Source organism: Primulina huaijiensis, chromosome 17 (genome assembly GCF_012295235.1).
Source record: "Primulina huaijiensis isolate GDHJ02 chromosome 17, ASM1229523v2, whole genome shotgun sequence".
NCBI lineage: Eukaryota > Viridiplantae > Streptophyta > Magnoliopsida > Lamiales > Gesneriaceae > Primulina > Primulina huaijiensis.
The window spans coordinates 1,313,602-1,339,795 of NC_133322.1; the positions used below are offsets into that span (position 1 = coordinate 1,313,602).

The 26,194-nt window shown below is 33.2% G+C and overlaps 4 protein-coding genes and 1 long non-coding RNA gene across 7 annotated transcripts; all 5 read left to right on the forward strand.

The window, feature by feature from the left end:
- Positions 1 to 3,208: 3,208 nt before the first annotated feature.
- Positions 3,209 to 5,032, forward strand: LOC140963517 (putative RING-H2 finger protein ATL21A). 2 transcript variants are annotated; one of them, XM_073422869.1, is made up of 2 exons: positions 3,209 to 3,888; positions 4,289 to 5,032. In XM_073422869.1, the coding sequence occupies exons 1-2, from the start codon at positions 3,303 to 3,305 to the stop codon at positions 4,852 to 4,854; spliced, it is 1,152 nt and encodes a 383-aa protein (XP_073278970.1). In that variant the 5' UTR covers positions 3,209 to 3,302; the 3' UTR covers positions 4,855 to 5,032. The 2 variants fall into 2 exon arrangements, with proteins under 2 accessions (XP_073278970.1, XP_073278971.1); XM_073422870.1 differs by having other exon boundaries at positions 4,379 to 5,032.
- Positions 5,033 to 7,586: 2,554 nt separating this feature from the next.
- LOC140963623 (uncharacterized) lies at positions 7,587 to 8,391 on the forward strand. The gene is made up of 2 exons (XR_012172717.1): positions 7,587 to 8,106; positions 8,219 to 8,391. It is a non-coding gene; the product is annotated as an uncharacterized lncRNA (long non-coding RNA).
- Positions 8,392 to 12,262: 3,871 nt separating this feature from the next.
- Positions 12,263 to 14,103, forward strand: LOC140963039 (abscisic acid receptor PYL9-like). Its single transcript, XM_073422253.1, has 3 exons — positions 12,263 to 12,531; positions 13,387 to 13,605; positions 13,695 to 14,103. The coding sequence occupies exons 1-3, from the start codon at positions 12,430 to 12,432 to the stop codon at positions 13,902 to 13,904; spliced, it is 531 nt and encodes a 176-aa protein (XP_073278354.1). The 5' UTR covers positions 12,263 to 12,429; the 3' UTR covers positions 13,905 to 14,103.
- A 733-nt stretch (positions 14,104 to 14,836) lies between these two features.
- Positions 14,837 to 17,754, forward strand: LOC140962266 (uncharacterized). Its single transcript, XM_073421114.1, has 8 exons — positions 14,837 to 15,249; positions 15,366 to 15,439; positions 15,585 to 15,665; positions 15,906 to 15,990; positions 16,092 to 16,189; positions 16,264 to 16,351; positions 16,741 to 17,092; positions 17,175 to 17,754. The coding sequence occupies exons 1-8, from the start codon at positions 14,971 to 14,973 to the stop codon at positions 17,420 to 17,422; spliced, it is 1,305 nt and encodes a 434-aa protein (XP_073277215.1). The 5' UTR covers positions 14,837 to 14,970; the 3' UTR covers positions 17,423 to 17,754.
- Positions 17,755 to 21,642: 3,888 nt separating this feature from the next.
- LOC140963432 (probable WRKY transcription factor 46) lies at positions 21,643 to 24,138 on the forward strand. Of its 2 annotated transcripts, XM_073422757.1 has the most exons (4): positions 21,643 to 22,392; positions 22,493 to 22,621; positions 23,401 to 23,552; positions 23,601 to 24,138. In XM_073422757.1, the coding sequence occupies exons 1-4, from the start codon at positions 22,076 to 22,078 to the stop codon at positions 24,002 to 24,004; spliced, it is 1,002 nt and encodes a 333-aa protein (XP_073278858.1). In that variant the 5' UTR covers positions 21,643 to 22,075; the 3' UTR covers positions 24,005 to 24,138. The 2 variants fall into 2 exon arrangements, with proteins under 2 accessions (XP_073278858.1, XP_073278857.1); XM_073422756.1 differs by having other exon boundaries at positions 21,645 to 22,392; positions 23,401 to 24,138.
- The last annotated feature ends 2,056 nt before the right edge of the window (positions 24,139 to 26,194 follow it).

Sequence of the window (26,194 nt, forward strand, 5' to 3'; positions counted from 1 at the left end):
TTCAGACCATGTTGTTCAATGACCAAGGAAGCACCTGCCCTAAAGTTACAACTTACAATATTGATAGTTCGAAACATATTTTTAATGTTCTGAAATCATGTCCTACATGACGTTTCTCATATTCTTTTACAACAAAAGTCCAAGGCTTTGTTTTGATTTAGGATTTTACAATGATTAATGCCATATAGAACTAGGTACACAGTCTAAGCACTAATTTAATCTGTTCTTTGGATAAACCGAACACATTCATTTTGTACGTAGCTTCTTGGCAGTAAACGTACCTAAGAAATAAAATCCGGCCATAAATACATGACAAGAACCTTTTCAAGAACTCGATCCACCGGTGAACAAACATGCATTTTCTGCGGTATTGTTTCTTCATTTTGATCAACCTTGTTCCACTCATTCATTCCATCAACCAAAAGTGCCCCGTTTCCTCTTGCGGAAACAGCTATTTCTCAATACAATACCCTTTCATCTTACAAGGCCAACGCCCTCAAATTTGCAGTAACTACACTTCTCTTGAATGCACCTCTGGGAATAAAACCGTTTTGAATCTCCCTTCTTCTGGATACTTTTATGTGAGTGAGATTAACTACCACACACAAACGGTACAACTCTATGATCCCAAAAGCTGCCTTCCAAGACGTCTCATGAACTTGAGTCTTTCCTCGTCCATTTTCACATCTGCGTATTACCAAAACTATACATTCTATAACTGTTCAATGTCAAAGTTTTGGCTGGCTGGCTTTACTCATATCGACTGTCTTTCTACGGATTCCTACACCGTTGTTGCTAGCTCTTCAGCTTCACCTACAGATATGATCCGAATGTACGGATGCACCATTGTTACAACTGCAACATTACCGGTTTCTTGGTTAGGCCAATTTGACAATATCGGAATATATAGTGATCTTCAGCTGACTTGGGATGTTCCAAGATGCGAAGATTGTGAACAATATCGAGAAACAGGTACAGATTTCGAACAGCCTCAAGAACATTTTTCATTTTATGTTTATAACTTATTTCATATCTGAAATTCCGATTCATAGTCAAGGCCGGGCGGAGTAATTGGCAGAAGATTGTTCAATCACCCTTCTTCATCCCCTCGGTTACTGTTCTAAGTATAATCTTAACCATGACATGCCTCATCTGCTTCAAGAAAAATAGTGATCTTCACCGAGCTTCAGCAAACAATGATAGGAGGGATATTGCTTCACCACCTCTAGCCACCACCTCCGATGTCGCTTTGCCACCACAGTCCACCGGAGGAGGAGCGACAACAGCAATCCCGGATGACCCGAAAATCGATTCATACACAATATCTCTCATTGTTGAAGAAAAAAGTGGCACCTCATGTCCTCGAGGTTCGACTTGTGCAATATGTCTTGAAGATTATAGAGAAACAGAGAAAATTAAGTGCATAATATTGTGTCATCATCGTTTTCATGCAAATTGTATTGATCCATGGCTGCAGATACGTTGGTCTTGTCCAGTTTGCAGGACTTTCCTTCTTGAAGTAAATAATTAAGCACGTGCGAGGTGGATGAATTTAATTTTTAAATCTCACAAATCTATAACTGTATCATGAGTTAACTCGTTTTATATTTTTTTTAAAAAAAATAATATTTTTGAAATAAAAAATAATATTTTTATGGACTTGGTCGGGTTGAAAATTCGTCAAACAAAATTGATTCGTGAAACGTTCTCATTGAATTTTTATGGATTTTTAAAATTTCCTTTTATTATTATTATACACAATTTCTTTCAATATTTTTGGCATCTAATGACATGTTAATTTATGCGAGTACAAATCTTACTTAAATTTTTTTACTTATAATTTATTTTAAAAATCTAAGTAAAAATAAAAATAAATTATAAGTAAAAACTAAGCAAAAACTTGTGTGAGACGGTCTCACATGAGACCTACTCTACATTAAATTTGTGTGGATAGATTAAAAGGAAATATGAAGAGAATATTGTTTCAATAAAAAGAATCTCTTTTTTTAGTTTATTATATTTTAAAAGGTATTATTAATATTAATTAATAGTTTATATTATCAAACGTTTTCTTAATCATTACTATATAATAATAATAATTTATTATTCCATGGTAATTAATAGTTTCAATTATTATTTTAATCATCGTTCTAAATTTTATCATATTAAATAGTCGTTTTGTTTTCTTTCTTTTTGTTTTTACCAATTAAAAAAATAAACATATCGAGTGTAATAGTACCGATGAATTAATAATTGGTAATAAAAGTAGTAAAATATTCAATAAAGTACTAATAGTAAAAAAATATAATGAAATACAATAAAAATTAGTATAATGTTAACATTATTTTTCTTTTTTTTTTTGGCGGGAACCATTAATGAGTTGTTTTTATGATGATATATTTTATTTTTATTTTATTTATAATATATTGTGCTTTTATTAGTAAATTAAATTATGAAACTTATTCTTAATAATATATATACGGTGATGTTCTCTTAATTAAACACGTAAATTTTTTAATGAAGTATAAATATCGCTAAAAAAAATTAAACGATCAATTATTTTTATTGTGATAGTGCAAAAAAATGTGCATTTCTTTCGTTTGCTATCGATCTGTTACACTTTACATATAGCTCATTATGTATTTCAATTCATATTAAAAATAATTAAGCATAAAAAATGGGACAATTCCGAAGATAAATTAATTTGATACGAAATTATGTATGATTGAGTTTAGATAGAAAGGACTTAGATTCATGATTTTAAATCCATCACTAGTCTTTATAAATTTCAAAGTTAAAAATCCATTCTATCTTAAGCTCGATTATAGACAAATATAATCTTAAACTCGTATATGAATTAATGAAATATATTTCAAATAAAATATTTGAAATTGAACTTTAAAATCTCCATCTCTAATTCAGAACTTGCCCACTAGAAAAATTGATAACTTTTGGTAAAACGAAAGATATACACGTAAACACGGAGAATTAAATCCACTTTATTGATAAACATTAACTTAAAAGAATAAAATCGTAATAATTTATTGACCTCTCCGACAAAAAAGCTCAACTTTACAAGTATTCCATGCACTCGACTCGACTCAACTAGCTAGTGGAAGCACTTTCATTTTCTTAGTTTACAAAGCTAATGGCGTTTCCGTAAATACATAACTATAGGGCAAAAAAAATCGTAAAGGAGGATGGAAAAAGCAATTTTCCCAAAATTTTGATTGAATATAAAAACGAACTTTGGTTAAATATCAAACCTTCCCCCAAAATCAAATGCTTTGAATCCTGGAAGCATGGAAATCTTGCGAGCTTCCTTTATGTTTCTGCTCATTCCATTTGTTTATCCCAAGTTGTCGTCTTCAATTCTGACATGCGGAAACAACAGCTTCTATATACAATACCCTTTTCATTTGCAACAAGAGAATCATAAACCCAATCCCGATCCATTCATTCTACAGTGTAACATCCAAGGAATCACAGTTTTAAGGCTCCCCTTTTCGGGAGAATTTTATGTACGAGATATCGATTATTTTGGACAAAAGATACGACTTTATGATCAGGGTAATTGTCTTTTTGGGAGACTTATGAACTTCAGTTTGGCAAAGTCTCCGTTTTATGCTGTGATTTATCAGAACTATACGTTCTTTAGCTGCCCGACAGAGCTCGTGGGATCGCGTAACTTGACTTCCATTAGTTGTTTAAGCAACTCCACAGTTTCCGTATTGGCTACTTCGTCTTTGGTCACGAACTTGACGGGATGCAGTGTGATAGTTAGTTCGCAAATCCCGGTTTCGAAAATCGATCAATTTGAACATGAAGGATTTAATGATGATCTTCACTTGGGATGGAGTGTTCCACTGTGCGATGAAGATTGTAAAGGTAAGTCGAGACAGAAATACTTCTTTTTGTTGCATTTTATCATTTATTTTGAATATTAATCTATTAGGAAGGAAGTACTGCTAATTTAATAGGGTTTAAAAAGCAGTGAAAATTGCAATTTTTGTATGTTTATTTATTTGTGATTTTGGTATTATCAAATTTCAATTTTTAGTCATTTTTCGTCGTTGTGTTGATGTTGATGGCACATGAGCGCCAAATATGAAGAAATATTACTGAAATTGTCACACACAAAAAATTGTGAAAACTAAGCCCCCGGATAATATTGAAATGTAAAACCGAAAATACAATTTCCACTTACTAAATAGTTACACGGTTTCAACCATGTATATATATCGCCAAACCAATTTCCATCGTGTCCAATGATTAACGTCCCATGCAGCTAAAACCCCAAGGAGAACAGTTCTCAGCATCATCATTGAATTGTTGGTAGCCTCGTCATTCTCAGCACTCAGCGTGTTGTTCTGCGTAGGCTGTTGCCTTCGCTTTGCCGGGATTATCACAGAAATAAACGAGTCAAACCATCAAACATCTCACACGTCTGACGAAGGAGCTCCAGAATTAATGTACCGAATCGCCTTGTCTCCTGACCAACTATCATCGGCCACATGGGTGGAAACAGCTCGGCAGCATGAATTTTCCGTTGATTATCAAACAGCTCCTTCGGCTCCTAGTCTTGTCCAGCTATCATCGGTCACATGGGTGGAGACAGCTAGGCAGCATGAATTTTCCGATGGGTTCTTTACAAAAGACCTTATAATTGACGGAGGCGGTCATTGTATTTCAGGTCCTAACGGTGATTCTTGTCCTATATGTTTGGAAGAATTTCAGCCATCCGCGAGGCTGAAGCGACTATGTAAATGTGATCACTGTTTTCATGCACGTTGCCTTGAGACATGGTTAGAGAAGAAAACCACTTGTCCTGTCTGCAGGAATAATGTCGTCTGATCTGCTAAAGGTTAAATTTTTGGATTTTGGGAAATTTGTAGAATTAGCAATCTCATCATCATTAGCATAAATTGTTGTCTGATATTGAAACCGAAAGAGATTGTTTTTGCTTCAAAAATATCAATTAGTACGTAGTAAAATCAACTGGGTTGTGCATGAAAACAGTGATATTGTATGAATCATCTGACTATTATCGCGGTGTTGTCGAATTTTCTTCATATTTTTATTTTTTACCATGTTCATGTTTTTTCTCAACTTAAATTTGAATACAGTAGGAACAACAAATTAAAAGCCAAGTAGGCAATGATGCAATACGAAAATACGTGTTGCTCAAAAAAAAAAACGCAAAAATACGTGTAACACGATCGATAAAGATTGCCTCTATCGGCTATCAATACTCAAGAGCCAAAGGTTGTGCCTCAAATTAAAATATCAGTTGCATACTTGAAGAATAGGCCAACATCAAGTCAACTGCGAGGAAATTGCAAGGAAATGTCGAAAGGAAGTCAATTACAAGAACTGGGAAACTTAAGCTTATATATCTAGAATGCAAAACAGCTAAGAAAAGATCAAATTATCCTTAAGAAATAAATTAATATTTAAAATTTATTTACGCTAACATCCCTATAGTTTTCGACTTAATTATAACATCTTAGCTGATGAATTAAGAGTTGTTTGTTCTTGGTTCTTCATCACCTTCAGAGGTTCCTCCCTGCCATGTTCCTTGGATTATTTACAAGTGTATTTAAGCTCTTTGTTTTGCTACTTGAGCCTCGACTTGTGGCCACTCAAACCCTGTTTCTTTTCCTTTTCCTTTTCCTTTCTGTAGTGCATGCTCAAAATGATTGCCCACCATCATATTGTTACGGAAATGGCCTTGCCATACGGTCTCCTTTCTGGTTACAAGGTCAGCCGCCGCCCAAAAAATGTAGCTTTCCAGGGTTCGATCTAAGTTGCTTCGACCGAAGGATATATCCAACATCCTTTATTCTGGAAAATTTTATGTTGATTCAATCTACTACAACTCAAAACTAATACAGCTCTCTGATCCGGGGAACTGTCTTCCGAGGCGACTTCTAAGCTTGAATCTTTCATCTTCTCCATTCCTGGCTAATTGTTATGAAAATTACACATTTTTCAGCTGTCCGAAAGCTCAGGTGAGTTCAATCGAAGTCATTGATTGCCTCAGTAACTCCAGCACAGCTATAGTGGCAACAAAGTATCAAGATTTTTATTTTAAATAATTTCCGATGTGCAAAAAGATTCTTATGGTTCTTGTTCCTGCTCGTGATCCTTTTTTTTTTTGTCTAAATATGAATTTCCTGACACCATTTACGGTAAGGATCTTCTGTGTTTTCTTTCAGTTTTTTGTTACATATTTTATTCATCTGTACAACGTGTGTTTTTTATTTTTATTAATCTTATATAAATTAATTTTAATACTAAATATTCAAAATGTAATAATTATTACATGAATATATTGTTGATGATGTTCGTAACTAAATTTGGATAATTAAAAGAGATAAATATTACATAACGGATATTGTTGTTATTTTATTAAAAAATAAGTTCAAAACAATTTTTTCTAAACACTCAAATTTTAGTTTATATAAACATTAATCTTGTATTTCTGAATACTCCCTGTTTTTGTTTTTCAATACTTTTTTATAATCTCTAAATCCAAATAATCTTATGAGGTAATATAAATTGTGGGAATGTGTCAAAACCTTTTTCTTTATCTGCATTCATCAGCAAGAGAAAATTCTCTGTATCTCAATCAAAGTACCATATTCAAACAATGTCCATAAAGAGAATTGCACATGACTCAGGGGGTAGCTAGGTTACTGCTGCTCACACAGACCCAAACACCTTAGGTTTCATTTAGTGATTGAGTTACATAATCCATATCCCATAAAAATAAAAAAGGCATTAGCATAGTCGGCATGGAATAAAGTTTCTCTATTGGCATGGAATAAAGTTTCGGGTACATGATCGGACAATTGTCTTTCTCTTACTTGCACTTGCCGTCACAGTACTGATACTCTTCATATCCTGTTGCGTATGCATGAGCCGAAGTGACAACCATGGGTCCAGCTATTCTGCTACCAAAACTACTCGAGGCCTTGATGGATCTACCATCGAAACCTTCAAAAAGACGACAATCAGAGAAAACCGGTGTGTTCCAGGGTCTAATGATATAACTTGCCCAGTATGCCTTGAAGATTATGTACTGAACGACAGTTTAAGGTTCATGCCTGAACGTGCATGAGCATTGTTTCCATGTCGAATGTATAGATAAGTACTGGTTAAGAACGAACAGAAGATGTCCCATCTGCAGGATCGATTTGCAAGCTCATAATATCAGTCCATGCTAATTCTTCTGGCTCTCTCGAAGTTAATCTCTTCTTAGCTTGTTAGTCAGAGTGAAAGCTTGTTTAAGTTTTGGTGATGAGTGATGACCATCATTTTGATTATTATTAATTTTTGTGGGTTCTTGGTGATGAACATGTCATTATTGTGATTTTTATAAGTTTCAGTTATGATATAGGTTTCCTTGTATTCATAAATCGAGTATAAAAATGTTGGATCATACAAAGTATACATGAGACAACGTACGTATACATATGAAAACATACGAAACTGATATGGTCCTTTCATTGTAAATTATATATTAAGCAGTTAGTTAAAAAAAAAATTTTAAAAAAAATGAAAATTAATAAGCAGTGAATTCATCCGAAACCAGCCAAGCTTCACAACATTTGCATTGCAACAACTTGAAGCATTTCAAAAAAACAAGGAAACTGATGACCACGCATTATATATGTAGCTATCCAGGATGTAAAAGAACCACTCAAGCCGCTGTTTTTCCAACCTGCCGTTTGCTCAAAATTCCTTGGTAGAGTAATCAATGGCACGATTTCTTGAAAATCTTGCAGTTTTCTTGCTGATAATTACAGGTATAGCAGCTGTTGTGCCTCCATGCCCGACTGTCGATAATCACCTCTCTGCTTGTATCCCATATATCGAGGGGCAAACACCGGATATTCCACCCCCTGCTTGTTGTACCGGAGTGAAGATCATAGCAGGAGAACAAAAGAATCAACAGGACAGAGTAACTATCTGCAACTGTATAAAACAAGCCATACCAGTTTTAGGCCATCCGGTAATCCCTAGACGTATCGCTCACCTTCCCAAGAAATGTGGATTAGGCTTCGAATTTCCAGCAATCGATGCTCACTATGATTGTTCCAAGTGAGTTCCTTTAGAAAATCTCAAGATTTTGTGTTCCTTGCATGCACGATGGCACCAAATACAGCATTTGGTTCTATGATTATCGAGCTAATTTCGTGGTTTTTTATCGCAGGATTTCGTGGAAAATGTGACCCCAAATGCATATATAAGAAGCTCCGATCCGCATATGTTTGGAATAAAGTTGCAAATGCATGGCAAACGCAAATTTGTACTACTATTTTAAAAGGAATTTGAATCTAAGCAATTGTAATGCTCTGATTTGATTAATAAATATGGAATTATATAGTTTTAGCAGCTATAATATAATAAATTTCCTCTCTTTCTCGTTGTATCTATTTAAATAAATAAATAGTAAATCTATTGTTATAGATATGTCAACCATGTCTATATTTACAATAATAAGTAATAATTTTGGTATAAAAATAATATTTTTTCATTAATGACTCGAATTAAAGATCTGTCTCACAAAATTGACCCATATATACCGTCCCACAAAAGTTTTTTTGATAAATAAATATATTGTAGAAGTGTATATACAAATGAACAATATTTTGTTCAATTGGCCATGTATGTATTTATTATCACACATTTGCATGCGTTAGATAGATTACTTATCACTCCTAATTAATACCGAATTATTATATTTCTAGAGTTTTTAATGTATATGGTTTGCCTCTTTAGTTGTCCCATTTCTCCACTCAAAATTTCATGTTGAATTATTATATTTATAACTTTAAAATTATTCGCATACATGATACACCCATTCTCCCCCATTATTCATGACCATTAGAAAAAAAGTTTATTTTTTCTTTTGTCATCCATTCATCTTATTTTTACTACACAAATTCAGAGATGCTCTTTTCCCAATAGATCGAATTAAGGAATTTATGCATTCCCAAGTATAAATGTTATTGATGATTTTCTTGACACAATTCAAGATACTAATTAAATTGCACATTGATATAAATGTCAAAGTACCTTTGGAGCAATATATCTCACAATAATTCTGCTTTTTTTTTCAACAATTCCCTCCCACAAATTAAACTTCGATTATTCTGGTTAATGTTAACCTAAAACATAAAGTAGAATCTTTGAATCTCTAAAATTGTATAAACGGAAATTGTTTATTTATCATTCAATAAGCATCTTCTATGTCATAAAAATTGGAAATAATATAATCCTTACATAATGGCTATCATATCCAACTTTCAGACATTAAAATACATTTCAAGCGTTGAAGATTATCCTAAGAGATTCTAAACAACATATCATAAGATTCTAATTCTTGAAACTCCACACTTTTCCAAACCCAGAAAACAGACGGAATCTTTGGATTCTTTCTTGAGACAAATACTTTTACGCATATATCTCTCTTCTGGTTGATTCACACCATACTCTATTCTAGTAAAAAGATACACACTAGCTAACAGTCCGCTAGGTACTACATCATAGACACATTGAGAGTGAAGATAATTGTAACTATTTAAATTTTAAATGACTGATCAGATGGAATGCCAATTCTCATGCTTAAGTTGTAAAGTCACAATTCCTTACTTTTTTATTACTACACTAATAGTAATAACATCTCTCGGCAGAACGCTTTAAATTCCCATCAATATTGCGAATTGATTGACCTATTTGTGAAGATAGTATATTTTAACGTATGATGCACGAAACCCATTATATCCCAACATATATATACTCTAAATTAATTGAATTCACAGCTCAAGTTGACGTTTTATTGGAATATGGGAAAACACAAAATCAAACAGTATTTTAATGAAAATAAATATATAACTTTTATCGTCACTAAAAAAATTAAAAATTTATTTTTTCCTCTCGGATTTTACTTATTTATATGTAGTTTGTAGTGGGATGATATACTCTACAGCCTACCGTATCATACCGAAAATTGTATATCATTTATCGTATCGAAAATTATCGTATAAGAAAAATTTATACCGATATTGTACTGAAATTCTCGGTATACATATACTTAGCATACTTATTATACCGAAATTGTACGACTGAGATTTCGCTACGGTATCAGCATATACCTATACCGAAAAAAATCATATATTTTTAAAATTTTATAACTTTATTGTTTCGATATTCTGGTATATATCGAAATTTTCAAATTTCATACCGTTACAGCACCGAAAAATTCGGAATCGTTACCATACCGTATCGAAAATACAATTTTTTAAATTTACGGTAATCTCGGTATACTGAAAATTCGGTATTTTTTGACATCCCTAATTTGTAGCCATTTTGAGCGGGAAATCATGGATGCAACTATCGTAAAACAATTCACCTTAGATGAAAAAACATTTGCATGCAAATGACACTTTCAAAAGCTGTTGAATATCTGTCACAAACAACTCAACAAACTTAATCCCACACACCTTATAGAGAGATTAAAGCCGTGGTTAAAACGAGGGCAAGGGTGTTAGAGAGATTAAAGCCGTGGTTAAAACGAGGGCAGATCGAGTAGCTCTATGTAATTATGGAAAGAAAGTTCTTTCTTACTTGAAATACGACCCCAAACGCCTCACCCTTCTTCCGAAAAAATGTGGAGTACACCTTCTATTGCCTCCTATCAGCAAAAAGTTCGACTGTTCCAAGTAAATGTGCTATATATCGGAAAATTGGTCTTCAGTCCCCAGCCGTCGATTTTTTTTGTGTTCAGTCCCTTGATATTTTTTTAGTACCACATTTCCACATGAAGTGTACCACATTTTGTATGACATAGTACCACAATTTTGTGGGTAGGGAGTGAACCCAAAAAAATATTTTGATTGGGGATTTTTCACCAACTCCCGCTATATATTTTAGGCATTAATATCATTACCAAAATCAAGTTAAAAATCCTTTTTTTTTAAGAATGCCACAAAATAAAATGATATATTAATGTTTTCTTTTAATTTGGCAGGGTTCATTAGGTTGAAGATGATATATAATAAAATATATATCTCACAAAATTGATCCGTAAATCATCTCACAAATTTTTTTATCATATATTAATTGGTGCAAAAAGATATTCGTCCGGACAATAAATAATATATTATTCCTATACACTGCTTGTGGGTTAAATTTCAAGGGTGCCACACATCTTGGTTTAATTGGTGCAAATTTTGCCAAAAGCTTCGTTATATAGAGCGACAAGTGTCCAAAATTAATGGGAATAAGGGGACTCCGATTATATTATATATTGAATATTTCCAGAAAAGGGAACAACTTCGTCGGGGGTCCTATAAATATAAAATATTATTATGATAATCATTAATCTGCAAGAGCCATGATATAGACACCAAATAAGAATACAACAGTAAGTGAACTACCAGAAAACTATTCATATTTTAAACTGTCACAATTAAATAAAAAAATTATATTTTATGAATAATTCATTTTAAAATTTATAAATTTGATCTTCTTTAGAATAACGTCGACATGCGTGCCTCAACAAGTCATGGTAATTTTGTAACATTTTATTTGTTTCAAAATTTTGACTAGTTTAATCTTTTTGTTGATGATTTATAATGAAAGCTAGATTCAATTCACCCAAATGTTTAAAATGTGTGCACATATTTTTTTTCGATTTTAATAATTTTTCACGATGTTGGAAATAGCTGATGTGGTGATCTCGAATATCATTGATGTGTTTCATATAACGTCAGTATTTCGATGAAAAATAATAATTAAAAAAGACAAAAATAAAAGCAAACCACTGAACTACAACTGTTAATTTACCGACAAAAAGATCAAAATAAAAAATATATAAATTATGTGATCAAAAATATATATTTAAGTCGAATAACTGAAAATATAATTTCTCTGCCTAAAAACAAACGGATAGAGTTTCCGTCGATAAATGTAATGCTTATTAGTCGTGGAGTCTCGAATTGACCTAACGACGTCCATCAAGAGGGGTCGGTCGGCGAGTCTTGATAATGACACCGCAAGAATTAAATATTCACACGAAACACAAAAAAAAGGTTCANCTGATTAATATATATTTTTTCAAAGTTTTATCGCATCTCATAAGTAAGTATCATCTCATCGTCTTCACATGAATATGAACGATAAGATAAAACATAAATATATATATAATGTGACTAAGACCATACAAAAGATGGTGATGATAATATTAATATTAATATTATTAATATAAAAATATCTCAGTACCCTTTAATTTGCAATCTCTGCGATCGATCCGGACCTGTCTTTTTAAGTGAAAAGTATGAGATTCTTATTTTGGGATTTTTCATAAATGAGTTTATAGATCAAAATCTTGATCGTTTATTGAAGGAAAAGGGCAGCAAAATGGCGGAGCAGTACACATGTAGACACCACAGGCATCATCGTCCGAGTGAGAACCAGTGCTCTTCTTCTGTCATCAAGCATATCAAAGCACCCCTCAACATTGTAATCTCTTTAATTCTCAAGTGATTGATCTCATGTTTTGCGTCTCTGAATACACAAGTCTGTTCTATTTTTCATCAGGTTTCTCGATTTATTGGTTTCTCAGATCATTTTTTGAAAGTTAATTAATTTTTCTCGAGCTTTTTTCATGGCGATATGGAACCCACGAGTATGTATGGATTTGATTGGTTTCAAGAATCTGAATTTGGTTTCCATTCTCTTGATAATCTTTGTTGCTCTCTAGATTTGAGACGAACAAAATTGAAGTAAAAGCACAACTTCAGCCTCATATATTTTCAATAAATAAATACCGCGAATTAAAATCCAATTATCTAGAAATCACCCTCCTTTTTTAATTAACAATTAATTGAGATCACCTATTGAAAAATCAATAAATATGTGCAGTGTATATGAAATCCCTTGAAAATCAATAAACCAAATCTTGTTCTTGAATTTGTAGTTAAAATTCTTCATACAAACTCTTTTGATGCATATGCTTTTTATGGTTAATTATGTGTTTCATGTAATTTCCCGATAAATCTTGTTCTTGAATTTCCTTCCTTAATTTCAAAGCAATAAATTTTATAAAATATTTGAAAACCTCGAGAAGCTATAAAAAGGATGGGAAAAAAACAGAAATATAATTGTTTTTTAAATTTTAGTATAATATACTTGACTTCAAAGTTGTAGTTGGTTTTAATTAGCTACAAACTTAAAACTGTAGATAATATATTTGGAGCAATTTTAGTGTGTACCCAGATGGAGCATCAATGAATTTCAAATTCATCTTTAAACACTCTTCAAATTCATCCCTTTACATTTATATTTTCATAACTTTTTACAAAATGGGGTTTTTAGGTGTGGTCATTGGTAAGAAGATTCGACAAGCCACAGGAGTATAAGCCATTTGTTAGCAGATGCACAGTACTGGAAGGTGATCTCGAGATTGGCAGTGTTAGAGAAGTTAACGTGAAGTCGGGACTTCCGGCCACCACCAGCACCGAGAGGTTGGAGCTGCTCGACGACCAGGAACATATTTTGGGAGTCAAATTTGTTGGTGGTGACCACAGGCTAAAGGTTTCCATAAATACAATTAAATATGATGTTATATATCTTTCTGTAAATTAAAATACTTGATAATTTAATACATATATTTTATGTTGCAGAATTACTCGTCGATAATTACTGTCCATCCGGAGATGATCGATGGGAGACTGGGAACATTGGTGATAGAGTCATTCGTGGTGGATGTTCCCCATGGAAACACCGGGGACGAGACGTGTTACTTCGTGAATGCTTTAATCAACTGCAACCTCAAATCTTTGGCCGATGTCTCAGAAAGAATGGCAGTCCGTACCAAACCCATCGAGCAGTGATTATTATGAGTTGGCTCCGAATATGCCATGTAAAACTACTTGTATTCGTAAAGCCTGTCTTATTGGCTGTATTTGCTTCTATCAACTCTGGTATGAATTAAATTGTAGCCTTCAATCTTGGTGGTGACACTTTAATATACATAGCCTTCAAGGATGGTTAGCTAGGGCAAATATATTTTTGTTGTTTTCTTTCTTTGAAGTTTTTGTTTATTAAGGAAATGATATGGGGTTTCAATTTCAATTACCTTGTTATCATTAAAAAAAAATGGATTTCAAAATCATAATGAATTTATCCGAAATCTTTTATTCAAATTCACAATTTTGAATAAAATAATAATCTAACCCGGATAATTGGTTAATCCGGCAGAATCTACCATAATCTTTATTTTGGATAGATAAATCCAAAATTATTTTCTAGGTCCCATTTCCTCATGCAGCCCTCTCAAGGCAAAAACTTGTGTGAGACGGTCTCATGGGTCGTATTTTATGAGACGGATCTCTTATTTGGGTCATCCATGAAAAAATATTACTTTTTATGCTAAGAGTATTATTTTTTATTGTGAATATCGATATGGTTGACCCGTCTCACAAATAAAGATTCATGAGACTGTTTCACAAGATATTTACTCCAGGCTCAATGGTTTGAGTGTCCTCCTATCAAAAGTGCACCTTTCTTTGAATATTGTTGAAATTCCCTTTTTAAAAAGTTGTTTAAATTGTAAAATTGTTATTATTAGACCATCGAAATACAAAATTTCAAAGCTAGAAAACTTGATTTTTGGATTTTTCTATTCTGTTTTTTAAAAATAAACTAAACTTTGTTTACCATTATTTCGAACATTACAACTTATTATACTATTTTTTTAAAAAAAAACTTACATAAAAATAAGAATTAAATAAAATATTAAATCTTTACATCCAAAATAAAACAAGCTCCCATACGGGCCCAAAGAATTGGACTTTCTTGATCAGGCCCAAGACGAGTAGAGAGGCCTCGAGATAGCGACTTTACTTTAAGGTAAGCCGTGCATCGTCGGTTACGTGCGGCGGAGTTAGATCGGCGGAGATGGCGAAAAAGAGAGGACGACGTATGGGTCCCGCTGCCGACAGGCAATCCACCCGAGTTATCGGAGCCGAAAACTCAGCCGACTCGCCAGCTAAACCCGATCGCAAGCTCACCACTTGCGCTGTGTTTATCTTCTTCATGGTTTTCCCTGCGATTTCCTTAATGTTTTATGCTATAAGATACTCTCCGAATGCGAAAGAAACAACAATCCTTGAGCTACCATATGCTTACCAGAATGGATTAGTAACTACGGAAATGAATTATCTGCAAGTGCTAGATGTATGCTAATTTTTTTCCCATTTTTCGTTGTTATTTTATCTTTAATCGGCAGTGGTATCAATTTTCCTTAAATTTAAAGTTGGTTTTAAAAAAAAATATGTATTTATATATTTCAGGAGAATATGAAGACTTCGGAGCATACGGGTCGTCGGAATTTTACAAATCCTGTCCTGGCCTACATTACTCCATGGTATTTGATTTTTTTTAATGTTGTTTCATCATTTGGGCTTTGTATCGTCTTGTTTACAAATATCGATGGAAGTTCCTAAGAAAATATCGTTTGGTTGCTAGTCATTGGCTTTTAGCTTGATCTTTGACACTGAATACTTTTGCAGGAATTCACAGGGGTATGAGATGGCCAAGAAATACAACAATAAATTTACTCATTTATCTCCTGTGTGGTATGAACTAAAGAGGTACTCAGCTCATCTTGAGCTTCAAAGTTGCTGTTAGATGCTAACATGCAGTTCCATCTTCTTGATTTGATTCTAGTTTTCAATAAGTTTTTATGTATCCATAGCTTTACTTGTATCTGAATGATACTTCTGTGTTACCTATGCCAGTATTATTACAAAAATACATGTTGTCTATCCATGTCTAGGCGAACTTTAATGTCGTATGCTAATTTGCTTGAAACTAGTTTTGTCTGATGCCAGCCAAGGAACAAATTTGGTTTTGGAAGGAAGACATAATGTCAATAAAGAATGGATTTTGGAACTCCGGAGCAGTGGAAATGCTCAGGTTTGCTCTGCTGGAATCCAGATGTCGTCTGAAATCAGAATCTTTTTCATTCACTTGAATATATTACTTATTTTTTATTCCTTGACTTTTTTATGATATAGGTTTTACCTAGGGTAGTTTTGGAAGCGATCCCTGTGCATCTGCTGAAAAAGAAGAAGCAGAGAGATAGAGCTGTTGATCTTATCATAACTGAATGCAAGTAAATCCTCTCCTTTATTCTGCCTTCTCTGCGTCCATGCTCACTGTCTTATATCCATATTTGTCATTTTCTAGGGAAATGGAATTTGATGGCATAGTATTGGAGTCATGGTCAACATGGGCTGCCTATGGTGTTTTACATGATCCAGATATGCGGAACATGGTAAGACAGTGAAGATGCGGCATTTTCCTTGATGTTTTCACTCTGTTCTCATAAATCATTGTGTCCTTTTCAATTTTCCAACTGTAAAAGTTATTGTCCTATTGAATAATCACTTATCAGTCACTGAATTAACATCACGGTTTTATTCATCACATCCAGTTTGGATCCAATGAGTGAAATAGTTTAAGTGAGATTTTCGAAGTTATTTAATGGTGAAGGCTGATCCGGGATGGGCTTCCTGTGGCATTGTCTAGTTTGAATGTCTGATTTTGATGATTGATGTGTGCTTAAGATAAACGGCTAGTTTGTTCTAAATTTGTTTTAACCAGCTCGTTTAAGATAGTATGTTTACTAGTGCTGATCGGACTATTTTCTTTTAATGAATCCAGGCCCTACGGTTTATCAGGCGACTTGGACAAGCCATGCATTTTGTTGGCTTGGAGCAGAGCGGAAACCGGAGCTTGCAACTAGTTTATGTTATTGGTCCACCTCGTTCCAATGAGCTGAAGGAGTATGATTTTGGACCAGAAGATCTTAGCTACTTGAGTGAATCTGTAGATGGTTTCTCTCTTATGACATATGACTTTTCTGGCCCTCAGAATCCAGGTCCAAATGCACCTTTAAATTGGATCCACTCAACCTTGCTACTACTTCTTGATGCTAGTCTTGTTGATAAGAAATTAGCCAAAAAGATATTCCTTGGCATCAATTTTTATGGGAATGATTTTGCCATTTCTGGAGGTATGTTCTTAATGCCTATTGCTCCAGCAGAGTTTCACACTGGATGTCCTAAAATCTCATATTTTTTCCACTGCTGGTCTAGGCGGTGGACCCATTGTCGGAAGAGAGTACCTATCTCTCTTAGAACAGCACAAGCCAGAAATACACTGGGAGGAAAACAGTGCTGAACACTACTCCGTGTACTCTGATAATCAGAATGTCAAGCATGTTGTATTCTACCCTTCGCTTATGTCCATCTCACGACGTTTGCAACTAGCTCTATCTTGGGGGGCTGGCATCTCAATCTGGGAAATCGGGCAGGGCCTTGAATATTTTTTCTACATTTTGTGATGAAAAGCAAAAAGAGCTCTTCATTGTTCTCCAAATTCTAACTTCGGATATAGTTTTGATTGTGGTTCTCTACTATGTCCTACGCTTTTTCAAAACCTCATGCAGCTCTAAGTCTAAAGATGTAGTAGCCCATACATTGTAAGATTTATGGATATTTCATTAACTTCGCGTCTCGTGTATGCTTTAAGATATATCCATTTGTGTGTGACGTAGAGAGTACTTCTGTGGATATATAGTGGAGAACAAATCCTTCTTGCACGTAGTTATTTCACCATTATGCAGAATTTTGAGATATTTTTGGTGTCATGAAGGTACATGGTTGGATGAGTTTATTGTCTACGATTATCTCGATTTTATAATCTATTATCTATCTATTATCTATTATATATCTATCTATTATTATTATTATTATATTACTATTATAAATATATGAGTTGAATTGTGAATTTATATATATGTCTTTATCTTCATTAAATAATATTCATTAATACATGTAATCACTTTGTTTGTTTTGTTTTCATTTATTAATTAATGGAATCTAAACTAAATTAAAGAAAAATAAATTTATGTAGGATCGAGCGCTTGTCGCTTTACCAAAAGCTATAGTTAGTGGTAATGGTGCAACTGAAATCTTTTAAACTGCACAGCAGCTCAAGCACCACGGTTCGATCGCTCTACCAAGCAGGGACAATTATTGCACCCAACAATCTCTCTCCCAATAATTGCACTCTTTGCAATCAATGGGAATCGAACCCGTGACCTTGGTTTTGATACTAATTGTAGGACCGAGCACTTGTCGCTTTACCAAAAGCTATAGCTAGTGGTAATGGTGCAACTCAAATCTTTTAAGTCGTACATCAGCTCAAGCACCACGGTTCGATCGCTCTACCAAGCAGGGACAATTATTGTAAGTCGAGGTAAGGATAAGTCTTTTATCCGCAAGACGAAATTGCTCGTATGACAGTGCTTTACGTTGACGACAATCGTCTTTAAGATACAACGAATTCGAGTCAAAAGAATACAGTACAACAATTCTTGATAACAACGAACTAAATCTGCAGAACTTTCAAGCACAAAGTGAACGAGGAGGGAATGCAGCAAAGATGCGAGCAAAAGTATGAGCAATGCAGATGGAGGGATTATTTGTAGTAATCCACCAGTTGCGTAGAAGTAGCACAACTTTCTTGATACAAAGGCAACTTTCTGTGAAAGGCCAATGGACGCACTGGATCAAACAGAGCCTTCTTGTTGGACGCACTAATTTGGACAGATGCACTGTTTGATCCAAACTCAGACAGATGTGCTGTTTGTTCCGAACCAAACGTTTTCATGATAGGCTAAGGGACACACTATTTCTTTCTTATTGGGTGCGGCCTTTATTTTGAAAAATAAAAGTATTTCCCAAATAAGCTTTTTTCCAAAAAATTAATATGGTCAAGAGACCACACTCCACCGAACCGGGCCGAGCCGACAGGCCACGCGAGCGTGTTTCACCGAGATCCAGCCTATCAGCGTCTTCCTCGTTCCAAAAACTTCTGGTGTCTCTTGGGGCCCGAACTCTTAGCTCAAAATTGGAGCTAATAAAAAAGATTTTTCTTGACGCATTTCTAATGTGGGATATTTCTTATTTTCTTTCATTCACTACTTATCACTTATCGAAACAGAATCATAATTCACTTCTAACATTTATTGTATCTATTTACTTCAAAATTATAATAAAGGGTTTGAAACTAGTGTCGTCAAAGTACACATATATTTTTGCTTTAATTTGGATACATATCAAATTATGGAATTTCAATAATCATTGTAATAGATTTCAAATATACGCAAGATCGATATCATTTGAAATATATACATCACATTTTTCTCATGATCAAATTCTTTTTTTCAAATCAAATTCATCAATTCAAGCGTAACACGATATATTATTTTAGGATCATAATTCATTATACCTCTTATTTTTTTATTTCTCCAATGTTGATAATACAAATTATCGATGTCATGTTGATATATACAAATTACAATACTGTTTTAAATACTAATTTAATGTATATCATTTTATTATTACTAAAGGCGGATCACCCCAAAGACTAGAGTAGGCTCAAGCTCTATATTAATTTTTTTTTAGTTATTAGTATATATAGGTTGAACTTTTATTGAGTTTCAGTTGTGGATGAATTTTGCTTTGTTCTTTATCACATTGAGTTTCTTGTCTGCTTCATATACCAATTTTCTTATAATTTTCTATTTTCAGCTAAAGAATAAAAAGAAGTCATTAAAAAACGTTTAACATACTTTAAAAGTTGACAAAAACTTGTGTGAGACGGTCTCACGGGTCGTATTTTGTGAGACGGATATCTTATTTGAGTCATCTATGAAAAATTATTACTTTTTATGCTAAGAGTATTACTTTTTATTGTGAATATCGGTAGGATTGATCTGTCTCACAGATAAAAATTCGTGAGAACGTCTCGCAAGATACTTACTCTTAAAAATTTGAAGAAGCATCTACTATCATGATATATGTTCTTAATTATTGCTTCACCAAAATCTGGTTGGCAAGTATTGACCAGTATTGTCCATTTATTGATTTTTTTTTTAACTATTATTGGGATTATGTTTGTATTTTTAATCTTGCTAAAACTTCTTAAAACTTTTCTCTATAATATGACGGAAGAAGAGTTAGATTCTATGATTGTCTAAAAAATAGTTTAGTGCAAAAATGGACATTGATTTAACAATTGACTAGTTTTACTATCTAAAAAATATCTTGTTAGTGTTATTATGTAGTAAATGATAAATACGTTAAATAGAATCAATGAGTTTTGTTTTTTTTTTTTTTTTTTTCTGAATATGTGTATTGTGAAACGATCTCATGTATCTGTTTATATACGTGAAACTAATCGATCCGATTCTTACACATAGTGAAAAATATTTTGACATCAAAATAATATTTTACTTGATTGGATTCGAATATAAAATGTGTTTCATAAAATTGATTATAATATTTTTTATGTTTTTTTTTTATTACTCGTAGAATGGACAAATTGACAAAGCGGACAGCAGCCCCGCACGTCGAAACTCCTGCGTGTGAACACTGGCCACGAAGTGGGCTCCATTCCAATAAACATCAAACTCTTGATTAGGTTTTTTTTTTTTAATGCTGAAGCTGATTTTCATTTATTTCAAATCAATTTTAAATTTAAATGACAGAATTTAAAATATATAATTATGTCATCGCTTTTTTTGGACAAATGATTTTAGTTTATGTTTACATATGTAGTAATTAGGATTAGTAAATCTTCCGAGCCGTAAAACCTGTATTTCATGCAAACGTTAACCGTATAAGAAAGGGAATATTTGATTGTATAATTGCAGTCAAAAAGGATTTTTTCTTGTGAGAAAATGGGTGAGTAATGAATTTCATACGTCATCAGAAATGACGTCATCCAAGGATCCACGTCGGAAGCTAGGATGAATTAATTCCAATATTGACTTTCTTGCATTTTTTCCAAATTTACATAGAACCTTCCTAGTTTCTTCATATTCAATAGATGATTGATATACCAACAATCCCTTCATTCTCAATTTATGCAACATGAATTACCAAGAAATTTTCCATTTTATTTATTATATAGATTTTTTTTTTTTGTAAGAAAGTAACTTGGCAAATGATTGATGATTTGTTGGATAGATCTTGACTCAATTTCATCACTGTTTTTTTGACCGGCTCACACCAAAGAAAGGATAGTTTTAAAAAAAGACTAGTGCATCTAGAAGGACTCCTTTTGTTTTCTACTTCCAACTACATATTCTATAGGTGTTTTTTTTCCGAATTTAAAAGATAAATCAAAGTTGGTGGATAACAACTTAGTTCAAGTAATTTTCTATTTATCCAACCATTTAAGACACACATGTGGAAAAGGATTTCACACCTCTATCTATCGAAGAATTTCTTGCCTTGAAGTAAAAAAAAAAATAGATTGGAACACAATTATTGACGAGTTTATGTATTCTAAAGTTTCATATTTTTAAAGATGGTGTGTGAAATGTGTGCTTTCTCAAGTACTCGAGCATTTAGTGGTGGTCATGTAATGGCTCTCTGAAATGGTTGAGTATGTGGTGAACAATCCAACCCCTTTTATCTTTTAAAAAAATAAAGTCTTTTTCCACGACTTTTCTTCTTTAAATGTCCCCCCCTCTCCTTTCCTCACTCCTTCGTCACTAAGAATCCATTTGGCTCTTTCGGATCACACCATATTTTCTTCTTTCAGAATAATTATTAAGTAGAGAAATTGCATTAGCTTACACCATCTCCCATCCAACGCAGCAACGCTCCTAGTTGCTAGACATTTAAACTGTACCTTTTGTCTCATTCTTGATCATGTTATATAAAGTGGCTTCCGTGTTATGTTTTTCTGCCATTTTTGAGCTCAAAAGCTAGTGATCTCTACTATACTATTATCCAAGTTATCTTCAAGTTTCTTGCGCGCAACTTTCCATTTCTCATGCCAGGATTTCAGTTTGAAGGCCGCATTTTCTGAATTTGACATGATCTTGATTCAAGTTACTTGAATCCCTTCAAACCAAGCTGTAGATATTCTTCACTACTAGCGAATTTTCACCAAACCCTTTGATTTTCTTGGATTTCAGATGGAAGAAGTCTGTTCTAGGAGCCAAAATACTCTAGTAGGGCTGATGCAAGGCAGGGAGTTTGTAAATCAGCTGAAACTTCTGTTTCAACTGTCCAACTCAACCGAGAAATATGAATTTTTTGTGGAGAAAATAGAATCTTCTTTTGATAATGCTATAGCCCTGATAAATTCCATGGAATTTCTTGAACATGAAACCCCTTCTCATACTATTGGGAATACCTCCGCGTCACCCAATCTTCTTGAGAACAGTTCGAAAAATGAAGGGTCAGACCCGGACTATACGGACCAAACCCATAAAGGTGTTTCCAAGAAAAGGTACCTTCTTTAAGCCTATTTCTTGTTAGTGGATTTTTTAAAAAAAACAAACTGGGATTTATCTTACTTTATTATGGGTTAATAATTTTGCTTTTTACAGGAAGATGACCCGAAAATGGAATGATGTAGTGCGTGTGTGCTCTGGGGCAGGGATTGAAAGTCATCTAAATGATGGATATAGTTGGAGAAAATATGGGCAGAAAGTTATTTTAAACACTGATCATCCAAGGTCACCAAATGGTTTCAATCTTAACTTGATTGGTGCTAATTAGTTTCATAAATCACTGGTTCTTGGATTGTCGTTAACTCTAGCAACTTTTTGGATATTTTTTGGGACTTTTGGATTGATATCATCTGCATTTGGATTCAATCTTTTGAATGTGATTTATTACGTATCTCCAATCAAGATCTTATTTTGAGATGCTGAACCTATGAGGAGAGAGAAAATGGTGTCTTTTGGTTGGTTTTTTGACTTGGATGCATTAAAAATAGTTTGGTAGATTATCTGAATTCTCGATCAATATCTTTAGGTAGTTGCCATCAATTCTTTCGTCGACACTTGGTACTACCGACCCTTTTTACTTGTCAATATTGATACCAATCACTCAAGGAAAATACGGGTGTTAGATAATAAATATTGGCCCCTTGGGAGAGACTTTTATTCATGTGCAAGTCCTTTGCACACAACGAGAGAATACTCACTTTGACCGCTTCTATTTTTTTCATTTCTTCACGATTTTGCCTGTATTGTTTTACATGAGCTGGTACTTAAAAACTTGAAGTCTTTTGGGATTCTGGTTTTGAGTATTTGATGAGGAAGCCATGTTCTTTAACTGTTAGTACTACATACTGGGGAATGTTTGCAGCCAGCCCTAGTCAGTTCTGACTAAAAAAGACACCTATAGTAAATGTCTCAGCATAATGTGGTCTAAAGAATTTCGTACCAATTTTTTGATTTAGCCAAAATCATCAGTGTTGGTTTCTAACCGAACGGTGTTTCAATTGCAGGGCATACTATCGTTGCACCTATCTAAACACTCAACGGTGTTTGGCGAAAAAACATGTTCAACGAACCGATTACGACCCTTCAATCTTCGAAGTCGTTTATAAAGGGAAACACAGCTGTGTTCAAGAAACTGTGAAGCAGAACAAAGGAAACTTCGGCGCAGGAAACAAAGATGAAGATGGTGTAATACACGTTCCACAGATGGTGTTCAGCAGTGGTACAAGGCCAGGTCTTAAAGTTGAAACTCGAGAACTCGATGTAACAGATGGTGCTATGGCCAATTTTCGTACATTTTCTTTTCCCTCGACCCCTGTTGAATCCGAAATCTCAGGGGATACTCCCTTGTTTTTTGATCTATCAAAGGAAGCCAACTTCATCGGGAGCTATTCAACCCCGTTTCTATCCCCGGCAACATCCGAATCCTGTTTCTCATTGTCACAAGACCAGGTGAATGGTTTTGTGATCGGCGACAATTTGTGTTCTGAAACAGAGTTTACTGAGATAATCTCCAGTTCAACAACATCAACATTTGAAGACATAGATTTGTCGATTGATCGAGTGGACTTCGGTACTAAGTTCCTCGATGCCTTTGATAACTTCTGTTAGATTCGGAACCACCTTTGGATTCTCGACTTGGCAGGCATTCATATATATGTTGTGATTATAGTGGTTGATTACTATGAGTTGAGTGAGCTTTCTTTCGTTTGGACAAGTATTCTAAAATGTTTTTTTTTTGTGTTTTAGAATGGAAATAATTTAAAATATGTGTTTGGAAAAATGTTTTTAAAAAAGTGTTATTAAGTATATTTTTTAAATAACAATTTATTAGGATTTTTTTTTTATGTTTTTAGAAATGTAGACTATGGAAATTAAAACATATTACTATTTAATTAAAAAATATTTTTATATAATAATTGTTCAAAAAATAGGTTTTTTGTGAGACAGTGTCACGAATTTTTATCTGCGAGACGGGTCAAGTCTACCGATATTTACAATAAAAAGTAATACTCTTAGCATAAAAAGTAATACTTTTTCATGGATACCCAAATAAGAGAATGTCTCACAAAATACGATCTGTGAGATCGTCTCACACAAATTTTTGTCTTATTCAAATGTATATTTGTTCTTGAAACAACTATTTTTAAAAATTGCATAGCCGAGTCCTACTTTTTTTACTACGTACGTGGTTATATCAGGAGTTTACAGTTCTTATAGGCTTTATAGTTTATAGCGCTTCTTTTTCAACGACTGACATGTTTTTCAATTCTATATTCAACGATTAATTATATCTTTGGAGTACGGATAAAATATTTTCATAAAAAATACTGGGTTTTTTATTTCTATATTCAAAATCATGTCCGAAAATAGTAAGAAAGTAAGATTATTTTCTTATCGGGTCTTCAGAAATTGTGAATATCACAACGTAAATTTATTCGAAACGGCATAATGGATCAAAAATGGAATAGTCAATATTCTAAAAAAATTAAAAATATTAATATATGTAACAAATTAATTGAATCAAATCGATCCTACATATTTCATAAATAAAAATTGAAATTAAATACGTTGCGAAAAAAGAAAGAAAATGAAAACCACGTGTTAATCAATGTCCAACATCACTTAAAAGTGGCCCAAAATTTTTATATTGGGCATTGCACATGATTTATACTTGGCCCATTTCAAATGGTCCAACACAAGCTATTAATTTAAAATAAAATTTGAATCGAAGAAAATCCAAAATTAAGGCAAAATTCAGGGTGTGATGAATTAATAAAATCACAAAAACTCATATGATATCAAAAATGTTAATTTTTATTTTAGATCACGGCAAAGATTTCATGATAATAAAAATAATTATATGATAATAATGATAGCTATAATTAATTATTACAATATATATAATATGAACATGTTGGGGAAATCAAATCAAACGAATAAGATAATATACAATATAAAAATAATAATAATTTTGGATTCTGATCAAGAAATTCATGATTGTGACATGATTTTTAGGTGGATTTTTCAAATATTTCCAGAAATGCATGACTACGTTCAATCAATTGTAGCCTTGCCTAATACCACTAATTTCTTTATTAAAGAGATCATTAATATTTAACATACATCGAAAAGATAATGATTGGGATTTTTTTAGGTCATAAGAAATTAAAAAATGATTACCAAATTGACTTGGGTTTTCATAATCAAGTCAAAGATATTATGACATATGGGAACTTGCACTAATTCAAATGTTCTAGAAATAAAATCAAGAATATACTTTTGTGATTTTTTCCAACGAACTTTTAGTTAGTTAGAGAGTGGTAAACATTGTTCATTCTTACCATAACAAAAATTTGTGTGAGGCGGTCTCACGGATCATATTTTGTACGACGGACCTTTTATTTGAGTTATCAATGAAAAAGTATTACTTTTTATGTTAAGAGTATTACTTTTTATTGTGAATATCTGTAGTGTTGACTCGTCTCATAGATAAAGATTCGTGAGACCGTCTCACAAGATACATACTCCTTACCTTATATGATGAATGAAGTTGCATGATAATTATCTGTTAATAGTCACGATCTCGATCACGTTTTAGAGTTGATAAAAAAATGATAAACTCAAGTTGAAGTTTTTTAATGAGCAAAAACTTGTGTGAGACGGTCTCACGAGTTATATTTTGTGAGACATATCTCTTATTTGGTTCATCCATGAAAAAGTATTAATTTTTTATGCTAAGAGTATTACTTTTTATTGTGAATATCGATAGAGTTGACTCGTCTCACAGATAAAGTTTCA